This window comes from Mixophyes fleayi, chromosome 3, assembly GCF_038048845.1.
Source record: "Mixophyes fleayi isolate aMixFle1 chromosome 3, aMixFle1.hap1, whole genome shotgun sequence".
NCBI lineage: Eukaryota > Metazoa > Chordata > Amphibia > Anura > Limnodynastidae > Mixophyes > Mixophyes fleayi.
The window spans coordinates 167122084-167138922 of record NC_134404.1 but is presented as its reverse complement, the minus strand read 5'-3'; the positions used below and the strand labels follow the sequence as shown (position 1 = coordinate 167138922).

General features: G+C 41.7%; 1 protein-coding gene across 2 annotated transcripts in view; it reads left to right on the top strand.

The window, feature by feature from the left end:
* Window positions 1-16839, top strand: part of SNX14 (sorting nexin 14) — an 87343-nt gene that overhangs the window by 23034 nt on the left and 47470 nt on the right. For both annotated transcript variants that reach the window (XM_075202721.1, XM_075202722.1), the window contains exons 9-12: window positions 11572-11647; window positions 12191-12235; window positions 12334-12414; window positions 13176-13290. In XM_075202721.1, coding sequence (XP_075058822.1) covers window positions 11572-11647; window positions 12191-12235; window positions 12334-12414; window positions 13176-13290 — 317 coding nt within the window. The remainder of the gene's footprint in view (window positions 1-11571; window positions 11648-12190; window positions 12236-12333; window positions 12415-13175; window positions 13291-16839) is intronic.

Genomic DNA, 16839 nt, shown 5'->3' with positions numbered 1-16839 from the left:
GAGCCACACTTTCTTCCATTTCATTATCCTCAAGTCAAATCCACAAAGTTGTTGATAGTTTTGCTGCCAGTAAACAAGTGCAATCAACAAATGTGCAAGGCTCTTGAAATGGGAGTGACTGCTGCAGGGCATGCTCCTTAAGTGGTATATTGGCACCCAAAATTTGACACAGAGCTCTGTAAGTGGACTTATACCCTTCATACAATATATCTTGTGCAGATGAGCTCAGGGTTGCTGCCTGGTGAACAACTGTTCACCAAAAAATCTCTTTATTGAGATACCATACAATGATTGAGTACAGGCTAGAAATCTTTAAAATAAACATTTTAAAGACAGTATTATACGGCATGGCCTCTGCAACAATTCCTGCGTATACTGGATAATTAAAATGTTCATTCTAATATAAAAGAATTGTACAAAAGTTGGTAATGTAAAGTTTTCTGCATTGTTTTGATAATTTGAATTCTGAATACACTGACTCTGATGTTTATTTTTCTTCTAGCGGAATTATTAGTATGGTATTTATCGCTTGCGCTTAAGTGCAGGTTTTCAGAATAATATATGTTGAAATGAGTGAACTTTACTGTAACTTTTTAAAATGGCATCTATGTCATACCAACTTCGATTCACAGTTACTAGGTTGTACTCTTATGATTATTGGCTTCGGCTACAAAGTGGACCTCCTCCACTTAATGTAAGAAGCAATTGCGTTTTGAATCCTCTGTGTAACATATGTTAAGTGGTATGTGGTAAATTAACGGGAAGATGTTCTGTTCAATAATTCAAAGACTACATGTATAGCACTATATATGTTTAAGAAACAACTTCAAAGTGCAACGCAGAACAATTTATTTATTGTTGGCGGAAATTTGCAAAAACGGCATTATTCTTGAGGATGATGACTAAGTAGCTTTATGAAAAGTGGTGTTTCATTACTGTTACTCTAGGTTTTTTTGAGTTGCTGCTGTTGTAATACCCCCTTACACCACTCACTGACCTTTTATGATACCACTACTCTCACCTTTGCAAAAAGCTGAGGCAGGGAGTAGTTGAATGAATTCACATCTGCCAGCGGGTGTCATATTGGCTGCTGGCTCTGCATTCTTTCCAGCAATGTTACCAGGGACCTGGTTCAATATTACAGGATAGATGCCACTTCCAGGTGTGGTAGTTTTTATATTGATATGTTCAGGATGAAGAAACAAAATCCTCAATCTGGTAAAATGAAAGATTGAAAAGATTGTCCATGCCTTTTTGGGTGATGCCTACCCATGATCGAATACTTGCACTGTCCTCCTTTACAGACCATTTATACTAGAATGCTTGCAGAATGACATATGACACACAGTTTGGAGTCTACTAGCCTAGTACAGATGAAATAGAGGAGTGTATCTCTTGGCATACTAGTACTGAAAACTGAGCTCACTGACTTTTTAAAGTTTTTTAATAAAACTAATTTACTAGCTAAGTCCAGTTACTTATCAGACATAGACGATATTCATTCGATTATTGTATTTTTTAATATAATTGTAGTTCTATTTCCTGCTTCTACAAAAAAGGTTATAAGGATGTCTTCTATGGCCTGCTAACTAATAAATTGCTAGGTCGTTAATTATATCTGTACTTGTAATCACTTGGGAAAAAATGTATACACCATTTTTATGACAAAATACAGTATAAAATATTATGCAGGTTAATATTTTTATTTTCTCCATCATCCACTCTGGGGGACACTGCTACCATGGGGTTGTCTGAGGGTGCTTGGAGTTGGCACTTAAATACTTAAAAACTAAACTTGCTGCTGACTCCTCCCCTCTGCAACCCCATCAACCTCAGTTATGTTTAAGTGGAGTTGGGCTGTATTTAGTACTGCTTGGCAGTACTTGCTGCTTAGTATTAGATTTTCTTATTTTTCTTAGTTGTTTTGTATGAGTGTAGGTGAGGATGAATGTTACTAACATTTTTTTCCTCATAGGTCTTCAAAATGGAGCAGTGCTCCGTTTTCATTTTTTTTGGAAAAAAAAAAAAAATATATGAAAGAAGATTGTATTAAGGAGATTGCAGGCAGTGCCAGCGCTAAGCAACTGTCACTGGACTGTCCCGACAGGTTCGGCGCTGCCACAGGCAGAGGGCACCGCACTCTGTTCATGGACCCGACATATTAGGAGATACCAAGTCCCCCGCTGAGGCGGAGGAGGAGGCGCTTGGATCTCACTGAGCCAGAGGAGATGCAGTACTAGCGGGATATACATCCCGATTGAGCAAAAACAACTATTGGTGGAAGATGTGCTCACGGAGACTCTATCGGTATGTGTGCAAGTCATAGGAGGACAGCAGGGAGTGATTGGAGACTGCCGGCTATCAGTGGTACATTCCGAGGCGAAAGATGTTTGCGCCTTTTTACTCTCATGACAGGACGGGCTTCAGAGGCACACTACTGTATGCGGCTGCTGCTGGCTTCTCCCCTCAGGATCCTCCACATTCATCTCAAAATAAGTCCTCCATGTGTAAAACGCTAAGTACCCCCTAGGGGATATATGTGTTTTTATATATATTTTATTTACCAAGAGCTTCCACTATATTTTGAATATTTATAGCAGTCTCTATAGTTAGGACTGACATTATAGTTTTAACCCCCCCTAATTGAAGGTTTTGGGGCTGGTAATTTGGTGAAAGCTTATAAATTAGACTATTTTCTCTGTATGTGACCACAAACAGAGTTTATTTCATTATACTGTATCCTTTTCTATTTAAAAAAATAAAATTTTATATATATATATTTTATAGTAAGAAAAGGTGTGCAGGAGATATTTGAAAAATTTGTATCTGAGAGGATTGTATTTACAATGTCTGATAAGGAAAAAGTAGTCGGCGTTAAATTTTATTCCTGCTCTGAAAGTTCTGCTAAACTGCCGGTGGGATGGTTGGACCAGGGGTCTGTTTGTGCACAGTGTGATGTGGGAGGCCAGGCGGGCAGATCCGGGGTGGTCTTCCCACCATGGTAGAGGAGCCTACGTGGATTTCCTCTTTGGCACAGTCTGTTTCTATGCTCACCCAACTTATTAATAGACAGGCAGAAGCTAATTCCACTTTAATCAGTGTAAATATTGGTTCTGCTTCAGCTACTTCTGGGGAGGTGGTTAATGCCGGGACTTCAGATGGTTCAGGACACGACATATCTCAGGCCCAGCCTTCTCTATCTCGAGTCTCTCAGCCTGAACCCGCCTGATCATCTGTTTTGGGGAAGCGTTTGAACAGTTTATTAGATTCTTCCGCACGTTTGGCTCCTAGAGCCAAGCGTCCCCGCCTTTCTCAAACCCTTGACCGGATGGAAGAAGATCTAGTACTTCCTGTCCAGGGTTTATTTAAACGCAGTAGGCCTAAGACTATCTGTTTCCCAACGCCAACAGAGCTTACGGAAATTGCAGAGTCTGCCTGGAAACAACCAGATAAGATGTTTTCAGTTCCTCATAGGTATTCTATGTTCTATCGTCTACAGGAACAGGATGTAACTCATTGGGAACAGCTACCCAAAGTGGATACTCCAGTGGCAAGGTTAGCCCGTCATACCACACTGCAGGTTCCTTGCGCAGCGGTTCTTCAGGATCCTACAGATCGCAGGTTAGAAGGGTTCCTAAGAAAAGTTTTCCTTGCGGCTGGAACTTCCTTTAGACCTTTGTTTGCATCTGCGTGGGTGGCTAGAGCTATCGAGTCTTGGTCTGACCATTTAGCTTCGGGTTTACAGGAATCGGAATAACTCTTCACTTAAAAGAGGCTTCTGGCTATCTCTATGAGGCAGCCCAGAATGTGCGTTCCATTTCTTCTTCGGTGTCTGCTTCGGCAGTGGCAGCTAGAAGAACGCTTTGACTTTGTTCATGGGATGCCGACTTGGAGTCTAAGAGGTCATTAGAGGCTTTATCTTTTTCAGGGTCAGTTCTCTTCGGCCCTGAATTAGATAATATGATTAGTCAGACTACTGGAGGTAAGAGCTTTTTTTTATACCTGTGAACTCTTCCAAACCCAGGATTCCTCGTTTTGGTTCCTTTTCGGCAATCCTTTTGTGGTAATTCAGCCTCAAGGGGGCATTCTTCAATTAGAGGTAAGCCGCTTGCTCTCAGAGGACAATCTCAGACAGGAAGAGTTTCCTATTCTAAGAGGCGTCCATCTGCCAAGATCTCAGACAAGACTTCCGCATGAAGGAATTCCCCCTCTCTTCGCAGCTGCGGGGGTCGCCTTCAATTATTCAGGGATCAGTGGATGGTGTGCGCCAAGGATGTTTGGATATTGGCATAATATCCAGAGGTTATTTCATAGACGTTATGAGTCCTACTCCTTAACATTTTTTCCAAACTCTGATTCCTCGCAATTTGATTGAGAAGGGTAATGCTACAGTCGGTCGCTTCCCTTCTTTCCGCCGGTGTCATTTGCAGAGCTCCGGAAGGTCAGAAGGGCATGGGGTTTTACTCAAACCTCTTTTTGGTACCCAAGCAGGGACAGTTCGTTTTGGCCGATTCTGAACCTCAAGTCTCAATCCTCCACTTTGAGTAATTAAATTTCGTATGGAGTCAATTCGCACGGTGATGAACGGATTGGAACACCTGGAGTTCCATGCATCTATAGACATTTGGGACGCATACCTGCATGTTCCTATTTGGGAAAGACATCAATCTACTACGCTTCACCGTAGGGAGTTCTCATTTTCAATTTCGAGCTCTTTCGTATAGTCTTTTCACTGCTCCCAGAGTACTTACGAAAATTATGGCCGTTATGGCGGCAGGTGTATGTGCCCAGAGAATAAATGTAATTCCATACCTGGATGATTTGCTCATCAAAGCTTCCTCGGGTCAGCTCATCTCTCAACATCTTGCCCTCTCCCTGAGCTTTCTGGAGCGGCACGGGTGGATAATCAATTATCCAAAGTCTCATCTGCAGCCCTCACAGAAGATGGTGTTCTTGGGACTTTTGATGGACACGACCCTTCCTTCCGGAACAAAAGGTTTGCTCAATTGAAAACTCTGTTCAGCTACTCCTGGACCATCCACACCCTTCGATGAAGTTGGGCATGCGGGTTCTAGAATTATTGGTGTCAGCATTTGAAACTCTTCCCTATGATCGAATCCACTCACGTGCCTTCTAGTGGGATCTTTTGAGTCAGTGGTCGGGATCACCTCTATCTGTAGTCTCAAGGAATTCACTTTTTCAGAAGGATTCATGATTCCCTGGGTTGGTGGCTTGTTCGGGGTCATCTAAGGGTAGGCAGATTCTTTGCTCTGTTGGACTGGGTCCTAGTGACTACGGATACAAGTCTGCGAGGTTGAGGAGCAGTAATTCTCCATCTCCGACTGCAGGGACTCTGCTCCATCAAGGAGGCTCTTCTGCTGATCAACATTCTGGAGTTATGAGCCATGTTGCTAGGCCATCGGGGCGCAATCCTTCCCTCAAGGAAAGCCGGTTCGTCTGCAGTCAGAAAATGCCACAGTGGTGGCGTACGTAAATAGTCAGGGAGGAACAAAAAGTGCAGGAGCAATGCAGGTGGTGGAACAGATTCTGTCTTGGGCAGAGATCTGGGTTCCAGCGATATCCGCGGTCTTTATTCCAGGAGTGGAAAACTGGGAAGCGGATTATCTAAGCAGACATGCAATCCTTCCGGGAGAATGGTCTCTACATCCACAAGTTTTTCAGCAACTGGTTCAAAGATGGGATCTTCCAGATACAACCATCAGGTACCGAAGTTTTGCACAAGGACCAAAGATCCTCTGGCGGCAGCAGTGGATGTGATGTCAATGAAGTGGGATTTTCTCCGGTATGGGTTAGAGACGGGTCTTAGGTTAAGTTCTCTGAAAGTTCAGGTCTCGGCGCTTTCTGTTTTCTTCCAACGCCGTTTGGCCTGCATGTCTTATGTTCATACTTTTCTTCAGGGTGTGCTGCATGTTCAGCCTCCCCATATTCCTCCGTTGGCCCTGTGGGATTTAAATCTAATCCTTGATGTCCTTCAGCGCCCTCCATTCAAGCCTCTAGAATCGGCTGACATCAGATTTGCGACATGGAAGGCTGTCTTTCTTTTGGCCATCGCTTCTGCTAGAAGAGTGTCTGAATTAGGAGCCTTGTCCTGTAGAGTTCCTTACTTAGTTTTTCATGAGGACAGAGCGGTCCCCAGGACCGTCCCGTCGTCTTTGCCAAAGGTGGTTTCGGGTTTCCATATAAACCAAGAGATAGTGGTACCGACTTTTAGGGAAGAAGTGTCCTCTTCTGGACCTTCTTCTTTGTCTTCAATTGGTCTGGATGTGGTCAGAGCTTTAAGAGTAAAAGGAAAGGACTTCTGCTTGTGGGAGAACTGATTCTCTTTTCGTGCTTTACGATTCCTCTAAAAGAGGATGGCCAGCTACCAAACAAACTATTGCTCGCTGGATTAAGTCTGTGATTAGGCATGCCTATATGAGTATGAATCGTCCTGTACCTAGAGTTCTCACGGTGCACTCTACCCGTGCAGTGGGGACGTTCTGTGCTGCTCGTCATGGAGCTTCTGCGGATCAACTGTGTAGGGCAACATACTTTTACTCGTTTTTACATAGTGGATGATGGAGAAAAGAGGATTTTTGTACTTGCGTTAAATCTCTTTCTCCGAGTCCATCTGGGGGACACTGCGTTCCCTCCCTTTTTTTGTTGTTATACTGTTTTGGTTAGACTTGTGCCCCTTTTTTTTTCTTGGGACTTTATTATTACTGAGGTTGATGGGGTTGCAGAGTGGAGGAGTCAGCAGCAAGTTTAGTTTTTAACTAAGTGCCAACTCCAAACGTCCTCAGACAACCCCATGGTAGCAGTGTCCCCCAGATGGACTCGGAGAAAGAGATTTAACGTAAGTACAAAAATCCTCTTTTACCAATTGAACTGCTTATTGTTTTGGAGTGCAATCAATATGGCCACTCTCAGTAAATGCAGTTCTGCCCAAATTTTTCTATGTTGCGGACAATAATTTGTATTGGAGAGGTTCATCAAAAATTAATGGTAAAAAACCTTTTAAATGTACTTGGTGCTAAAACATTTGTTAAAAACTGTGTTTAAAAATAGAAACAAACTGTTGTAATTCCTATTTAATTCATCTCCATACTGTGATGTGGACCAGCTTTCATTTTAGGCTGCTAGGCTTACATTTTCACTTACATAATAGGGCAATAGACAGTATTAGAAAGAATTGCAAAATGGACAGGGGTTTTAAAAAAGGAAAAAGTCTTTCTAGAATAGAACCACCATTTTAGTGTCTGAGAAGCATGGGTAGAATATGCAAGAGTGAGCAGTTCTTTTAGAGGATGGGGAATATTTTCCAAATCGGTTAATGCTTTTTGTATGTTCAGTATTTCTATACATATACAACAATCGGCTACAACATCAAAACCACTGACAAGTGAAGTGAATAACATTGTTTATTTTGTTACAATATCGCCTGCCAAGAAGTGAGATATGGTAGCAAGTGAACAGTCACTTCTTGAAGTTGATATGTTGGAAGCAGGAATATTGATTGGGCAAGCTTAAGGCTCTGAGTGACTTTGACAAGGGCCAAATTGTGATGGCTAGATAACTGGGTCAGAGCATCTCCAAAATTGCAGCGCTTGTGGGGTGTTCCTGGTATGCAGTAGTTAGTACCTACCAAAAGTGGTCCAAGGAAGGACAACCAGTGAACTGGCAACAGGGTCATAGGCGTCCAAGGCTAGCCCGTCTGATCCAGTCCCACAGGTAAGCTACTGTAGCACAAATTACTGAAAAAGTTAATGCTGGTTATGATAAAAAAAAGTGTCAGAACACAAAGTGCATTGTAGCTTGCTACATATCTGCAGACCAGCTAGAGTGTCCATGCTGACCCCTGTCCACCGCCGAAAGTGCCTACAACGGGCATGTGAGCAGCATAACTGGACCATAGAGTGATGGAAGAACATAACCTGGTCTGATGAATCAAGTTTTCTTTTACATCATGTGCACTGCCAGGTGCATGTGCATCGTTTCATTTGGTAGTAGTCATTTTTCTGATGACTACAATTCCGACAACAGCGGTGTAGGCAGGAAAATGGCGATGACCATTATAGTGACATGTAGGAAATGTATACTTATAGAAACAGTGACAGGAAACCTTTCCAACAGGAGTGAATGGCTTGAGTCTGATTGGCCTCACTTAAGTTCCTGACAGTGAGTTTGCTGCTCTTAAAGGGGCGATGTGAGGACTCGGCGGCAGGATAAGGTACAACTGTTACAACAAAGGGTAAATTAAAATGTCTATGGTGCTTTTGGCGCTTCCAAGCCACCCTACGCTCTTTATTTTGTCTTTTGTAGTATACAGTACCATACAGAACGGATATATAGAGAATATACATATACACATACATATACACTGTGTATATGTGTATTCTCTATATATCCGTTCTGTATGGTTTCATTATGCAAATTAATTGATAACTAACTTTGCCCTTGTGTATTATACCAAATTAATAACAAGCAAACACACTAAACTAACCCTTGTTCACCACTTTGTTAATTGTAAACTAAAATTTCCTGCTATAACGTGGTCCAAGTGGGTAATAAAATAACTTCTTCTGTGTTCTGCATTGATCTGTAATAGTCCAGTGGGAAAAATTAAAGCTTGCTTTTTTTTTTTTTTTTTTTTTTTTAATAGCAAAACCTCCCCACTCATATTGGCATCAGCCATGCACTGCTCTGTGTTTGGTTTTAAGTACAACAGGAATCTCATTAATGTGGAAACAAACCAAAACTGTGTAGCACTTGCGCTAGTTGAAAGTTGTGGGAGTTGTAGAAGGTGTCACAGATTTATTTAAATGATGCTAACTCATACTTGCCAACTCTCCCGGAATGTCCAGGAGACTCCCGCATTTTGCGAGAGTCTCCCGGACTCCCGAGGGAGTGTGGCAATCTCCCGCATCTGGATAATTCTGCCCACTTCCTAGTGAAGTGGGCAGAATTAAATCCCAAACGCCGCGATTCCCGGTGAATCGTGGTGTTTGGCCTCCACTGTCAAATGATGCGTTTTGCGTCATGGGGGCGGGTCCAAAATGACACCCCGCCCCCGTTACGCCCACCTCCTCCGCAGGCTCCCGGATTTGAAGAACAGAAGGTTGGTAAGTATGTGCTAACTCTGTGAAGTGAGCAGTGGTTTTCCTGTTCAATTCAATGGGCCCATTAATTCCAATGGGCTTTCTACATGTAGAGCACATGCTGGAAAAACAGAAATAAATGGGAAAAGTTCTGTGATTTGTGAAACCTTGCTGATGAAATAATTCCTAACTATATGGAAATCTCTACAAATTGCATGAATTTGAGAATTTGAAAGAAAATTGCTATTTAACAGATCAGACAGTTGGTATAATAGATTCATGGTATTTTTTACAGGCATCTTTTCTATGGTGTTGTTTTTTGTTTTGTTTTTTATTAATTTTGATTTTCTAAAAGTCAGGGAAATCAACCTTTAATAGATTCACCCCCACCCAAGAGCATGAATCCTGGGAATCCTCTAGTATTTGCATAAAGCGGTTATTCAGTATTGACAGTATCACACTAGAGCAGTGGTTCCCAAACTTTTGCAGTTCGCGGCACCCTTAGAGTCTCCAAATTTTTTCAAGGCACCCCTCCAAAATAATTACTGAGCAGTCCTGTTTTAGAAGTAGTTGGGTCAAAAAATTGTAATAAGTATTTAGGTCACAACAAAAATACTTATTTAGTTGTATGCAAAATGTTATTTTGTAAATCACTGAACAGTCATTAAAGTAGAAAATTACAATAAATCCTACTTATTTGGACAGTATCTGTATTGGGCTGCATCTTCAATGATCTCCTCTCTGCTAAAGCCAGGGGCCACTTCTCCCTTCTCATCCTCCTTGACCTCTCTGCAGCCTTCGACACCGTTGACCACCCCCTCCTCCTTCACACCCTCCAGTCTTTCGGCCTCTCCGGCCCAGTCCTGTCCTGGTTCACCACTTACCTTACTCACCGATCCTTCTCTGTCACCACCTCTAGGTCTCTCTCCCCCCCGTCCACCCTTCCAGTCGGGGTCCCTCAGGGCTCTGTTCTGGGACCCTTACTCTTCTCTCTATACACCTCCTCCCTGGGTGAACTGATCAGCTCCTTCTGCTTCAGCTACCACCTTTACGCTGACGACACTCAACTATACCTCTCCTCTCCTGATCTCTCTCCCTCCCTCCTCTCTAGGGTGTACGCCTGCCTCTCTGCTATCTCCTTCTGGATGTCCTCTCGATTCCTCAAACTTAACCTTGCCAAAACTGAGCTCATAGTTTTTCCTCCCTCATACCTCATCCCCTTCTGACCTCTCTATCACTGTCGACAACACCTCTTATCTCCCCTTTCCCCCAACTTCGCTGCCTTGGTGTCATCCTCGACTTCTCTCTCTCCTTTGGCCCCCACATCCTCTCTCTTGCTAAATCCTGCCGCTTCCAGCTGCGTAACATCGCTCGCATCCGGCCCTTCCTCTCCCAAGATGTCACCAAATGCCTTATCCACTCTCTGATCATCTCCCGTCTGGACTACTGCAACCTCCTCCTCACTGGCCTCCCCCACTCTCATCTCGATCCCCTTCGATCTGCTCTTAACGCTGCCGCTAGGCTTATTTTCCTTTCTCGCCGCTCCTCTTCTGTCTCCCCCCTCTACCTAGCCCTTCACTGGCTCCCATTCCCCTTTAGAATCCTCTTTAAGCTCCTCACACTCACCTACAAGGCCCTCGCCAACTCCATGTCGCCCTACATCTCCACCCTCCTCTCTATTCATGCTCCATCCCGCCCTCTCCGTTCTGCCTCTGACCGTCGCCTCTCTTCCCCTCTTATAACCTCCTCCCACGCGCGTATCCAAGACTTCGCCCGCGCTGCCCCCCCTTCACTGGAACAAGCTCCCTCCCTCCATCAGAACTTCCCGTAATCAGTCCAGTTTCAAACGGGCCCTAAAAACCCACCTTTTTCTTAAAGCCTTTCTGTCTCCCACTTAACTTCCTACCTTATCTTCTGCCTCCGTCCCCCTACTCTCCCCCTCTCCCCTGCGTCTCTGTCTGTCCACCCCTCCCCTTAGATTGTACGCTCCTCTGAGCAGGGCCATCTCTCCTCCTGTTTCCACCACTTCTAACTCTGCTCTCCAGCTACTTAGCCCTCCTCTTCGAGGGTCCTCCACCCCACTTCCACTCTCGCTCCCTCCTCCCCCCTGGGGGTCTCCCTGTCTTCCGTGCCCTCCTTCTTGGGCCCCGTCATTTGCGGATCCTCCCTCCCCCTTCCCCACCCTCTCTAGCTGTGCATTGAGCTTACTGAGTAGCTGTGCTTACTGTTTACTGTACTGTGCTGTCTCCCATTGTATTGTAATTTGTTTGTCTCTGTACGGCGCTGGCGCTGCGGATGCCTTGTGGCGCCTTATAAATAAAAATTAATAATAATAATAATAATAATCTTGCGCTTTCTGTCACACAGCCGAGCCTCCATCCAAGTCAGAGTAAAATTAAAATAACAATCCAATGCTGCAAGGCACTTTATACTTTGTCCTTTTCTTTTTCTTTTCTTTTTTTTTTTTTTTTAGACCTCTAACCTTGCTGGTAAGAGAGATTCTCTCAGGCTCAGTGTTCCTGCCCTCAATGGACTTCTTAGCTGATCCAGTAAGTTCCTAAAATTGTTTAGTAGATGAGTGACTTTATAGTTGTTTGTTTTAACATTGTTCATATTATACACTCAAACTCTGAAACAGTTTGTAACACCCGTTTACATAGATAACTCACTTTCCATACTCAACTGCCAGACTGCAAAGACGACTCAATTTAAAATCTTCCACTAAGAAAAATAAGCCCCAAGGTCTCAGTTGCGTATACTTGCAAACATATGAAAGTCATCCACCACGAATAAAGCTGCCCCACCAAGCCGCTCTCCCCATGAGCTTATGAAGAAAATATTTTTGAGAATTGTTCTCTGTGCAATTTTACAAACTTGCATTTAACAATTCTAAGTTTAAAATAGAATTGAAAGTTTAAAACTATTGTTAATTTTTGTGTTTAGGCTAAAGTTAGTTCATGGTCCTTTATTTTTTTTTTTATATTTTCCCAAATTTAAAATGCGAGTTATTTTATGGTTAGGCCTATGTCTTATTCTAAAATTTATCTTTATTATTTTTGACTCTTCTTCTTCTTTTTTTTTTTACCTTTTAGGATAATGTGAATCGCTTACTCCTCCTTTTCATAGATAATAGTCCTGTAAGTATCGTTTTTGCACTGCAACAACGACTAGAACATTTTGCCAGGATTTCAATACTAATGTCCTTTGTTTTTAAATATGTTCATATTTCTTTCAGCCTGAAAAAGCAACAGAACCAACCTCTAACTTAATACCATTCCTACAAAAATTTGCAGAACCTAAGAACAAGAATCCATCGGTATGTACCGTGTTTAGGTTCAGCAGAATCATGTTGAACAAAGAGGAAAACAAATTGTCAAAGGAATTGTAGTACACTTTCTGTACAATATAAAACTTATTGCAAAAATGATAAATATATGGCCTTGCAAATAGACTGTGGAGGGACCACAAAAATGTATATTTACAATAACCTGAAGGATTTGTGGCTCTTAATAGACACAATTGTGAAAGAGGAGAAGGAACACACAATGCAAAAAAACAACAACGCTGCAAAAGCCCTCCTCTCTTTTATATGTTACACTGCCACTTTTTATATCTTTCTGCTGCAACTTTTGTGATTACCTTCTCAGCGTCAACGCCTCAATAAATCTAGTTACACACTAAAATACAGTTTTTCAGTAAAAGCAAAAATCTACAGGTTAGTCCTAGTTTGATTTTTCTTTAAAAAAAAATAATTCAGAAAGCACATTGTAACATATTGGTAAAATTGTAACCTGTTACTATTTGCAATTTAACACATGCCTGTGACATCTGATAAATTTAAAAATAAATACATCTTACTACATCATCGGTAATTGGCAGCCACACAAAGGGAACTGTACAACTCCATTAAATAAGATTGTTTCACTCCAAATTTGTCTCAGGTCTTTAATTAATTAATAAAGGTACATTTGGCATTGCTGAGATGTAAAAGTGTTACAACTTTATGCAAATCCTTTTTTTTTTCGGAAAGGACCTTTTTTGCTTTATGAGAGGATTTATGTCTTTATTTTCCCTAAGGTGCTGAAACTAGAATTGAAGGAGATCAGGGCAGAGCAGGACCTTCTCTTCCGCTTCATGAATTTCCTGAAGCAAGAGGGAGCCGTACATGTATTGCAATTTTGTTTGACAGTGGGTAAGTATTAATTCATATATATATTTCCAAAATCCAAGTGGGTGTATTATATATGCGTACCAGATATAGGTATGATAAGGGCTCATCAATCACATAATGCTGGATGTATCTGCTTCACACCTCATATTTAGTCATGTGTGAATATAGAAACAAGAAAGGAAAACCAAATAGTGTAGTACCATTAAATCACCAGTGAGTTATATTGTGTTGAAACCACTATGAATCTGCGTACCAGAAAAAATAATCAAAAAGACTTATCTGTAACAGGTTCTTGTTCATTCAGCTTTGCATATCCGGATCTCTCTGTCACTCAGTATGGAAAAAAGAACAATCCCATATGATGTATTATTTTATGCAACAACAAGTTTTTATTACAAATACACCATGCACACTCACAATTTAAAAAAGAGTTCAATGCTTATGTGAATCTCTACACTGGACTCCAGTTGTCTCTGTAAGTTGTTGCCACTCCCGTGGTTCAGAACACAGACTCGTTTCTACTGGTCAGTAAGTCCCAGTGGAGATACAGGTATGTAAGGTAGTTGGTGGTCCTCAACGCCTTCCGTCTACAATGACTTCATCAAGAGGGTAAGTATAATGTAATGAATAATACATAAGCTCTCACTAGACAAATAATATATTCCATAAATATATCTCCCCATTGGCACTTAAAAGATACATGTTTGATATAAAATAACCATATATCAATCCTTATGCGACAAATTCCTCTTGGGGAACAAAATTATTGCATAATTACATCATGCATTTTTACATGATAAATGTAAGGTAGATGAGACCCACATTGGAGGTTTATAATAGCCTAAAGCAATACACCCAGAGGAATAGTACGATATGCTATGAAGTACACAAATATATGATTATAAAAAGCGAGAAATTTCATACCCCTCATTAAAACCATGAGGCGGAAGAGTATTCAATTGGAATATACAGTACATTTTTCTTTGGGACAGTTTATTTGTATGTCACCTCTTATAGGACATAGAAGAACATGTTCAATGGCTTTAAAGGTAATATGGTTAGGGTCAGAATTGTGTTTATTAAAAAAAATGCTTAGGGGGGTATTCAATTGTTAGCGAGACGGGTGAAAATCCCGCGCTCGAAAAAAAAACAAAAACCTGCACTCGTTTTTTCCTGTTCGAGCGCTCGTTTTAAAAAAAAAAAAAACCCGCTCAATTCAATTGTTAACACTGCGTCCACCCCCTCGCGCTCTATTATTGGTCCTAGCGAGTTTGAAATGAGGAGTGGTTAAGGCAGTAATTTTAGTATAAAAAAATAAAAGAAAATCAATGCAAACAAGAAGGGCCCCAGCACTGCAAAGGAGATTGGGCCCCTATACTGCAATCAAGAAGGGCCCCAGCACTGCACAAGAGAATGGGCCCCCACACTGCAATCAAGAAGGGCCCCAGCACTGCACAAGAGAATGGGCCCCCACACTGCAATCAAGAAGGGCCCCAGCACTGCACAAGAGAATGGGCCCCCACACTGCAATCAAGAAGGGCCCCAGCACTGCAAGCCCCCCGGACAGCAGATAGATTTTACAAGTAGGTAAATTTTTTGCCATTTACAAACATTTCGTGAACACTCGCCAAGCATGGACATTTTTATAAGGTACAAATATTTGTTGGGACTTTGCGTAAATGAGTGTATGTATCAGAAAACTGTGGATTTCGTCCATGGTGAGTATTTTTTTTTGTTTTGTTTTTAATTAAAATCTATGGTGTACACTGTATTTCTTGGGGTTTTATTATTTTTAATAAAGATTTGTGGTTGTAATGAGGGTGTTGTGCTTTTATTTAACATTTTGCTTTCTGGAACTACAGATCACAGCCAGCCGTGGGTGTAAGAGCATTTTGGCACTTGTGGTTCTACAAGTGCAAACATGCCCTGGGTGCCATGGGTACACTGGTGCTTGTAGTTAGACAAGTAGCAGCATGCCCACACTATTTATTATTATTATTATCGTTTATTTGTAGGGCGCTACAAGGTTTCCGCAGCGCCGCACATAGTACAAACAGTAGACTCTACAGTAGACTATACAGGGTAGAACAGTACAGAAAAACATACAGTACCAGTACTTCAGAAACTCCGGGAGGGCAGATACAGTAGAGACGGAGCAGAAGAACAGGTATGGAGACTGGAGGGAAGAGGGCCCTGCTCATTCGAGCTTACATCCTAAGGGAGGGTAAACAAAGTCAGGCACAAAAGGGAGTCAGTGAATCAAAGGGGAGAGAGATGAGGGGCCTATTTAGGCCAACATGTCTGGCTGGGACATGTAGTTCCACAAGTCAAAAAAATTTTTGTCATACAAAAACCCCATTTATTACCCTGCTACCCACAGCCCAGGGGTAGTAGGAAGAGCCCTAGTGCTATTGGCACTGGACTGGGTGTCCCTAGGGGGGTGGCCTGCTCACATTTTTCAGCGGACCACACTCCCTAGGGAATCCAGGCCAGCGCTGAACAGTCTGTGGATGTTTAGTCAATATGGCCGTGGGACCTAAACAGCGTTCCCCCCCCTGTTATAGTGCCTATCACCCCGGCTGGTTTGCCTAGTGCTGGTTCAATGAGGGGGAACCCTACTCAAAATTTTTCAAAGATTTAAACACACACAGCAATAGCCTGCCAGCACTAGGGTTAAGACTAAGTATAGAGTGGGAAGCAAACGCTTTTGGTTTTAAAAAATAAATAAATAACATGCTACTTTCCACAATTTTGATGAACGCTGACTGAGGTACAATACATGCACAACTAATGGATTTTTTTAAACGGGGAACTTTGAATTTTTTTTTAATTATTACACTGTTATTTTTTTTTAAAAAAAAATAGTACTTTTCAGTTTTTAGGTTATTTTTATGAACTTTCACACCTATTTTTTCAGTTTAATGTATATTTTTCTTAACTTAATAAATTTTGTTTTTCTTTGAGCAGACCAAGGAGGTGCGAGATGAAACGGCAGATTTGCCTGTTTCACCCACAGCGTTAAAAAACAATTGAATAGCTTTTTCTGCTGAGGGTTCGCATCCAGCCTATACTTTAACATTGACAAACGGTTGGAGCGCGATAAGACCGTTTCGGTAAAAAAAAAAAAAAAGATTAGAATTGCGTGAGAAGTTTCCGCGCTCGAAAATAAGAAAAAAAGACTTAACTCGCTCGAAATTACAAACTCGTTAACAATTGAATACCCCCCTTAGAGACAGAAAAGCTTTCTACCTTATTCTTTATATTTTGAACATGCTCTTGGATCTTAAGTTTTAGTGGGCATTTAGTCGTGCACACATACTTGTAACCACAGGAGCATTCTAATAAATAAATCAGTTCATGAATTTTTATATCAAATTTAATGCTGTTGTCATGGTTGTAAGAGCTCTTCTTATTTGCACTTACAAATTTGCAGACATTGCAATGGTTGTATTTGTTGAATCCGCACAGGTCTAAAAATGTTTTCTTTAGTTCTTCTATTGGTATCTGATAGCATGCTAGGGGCCAGTGTATCGTTGAGATTCTTGTTTTTTCGGAAAATAATTTCAAGTT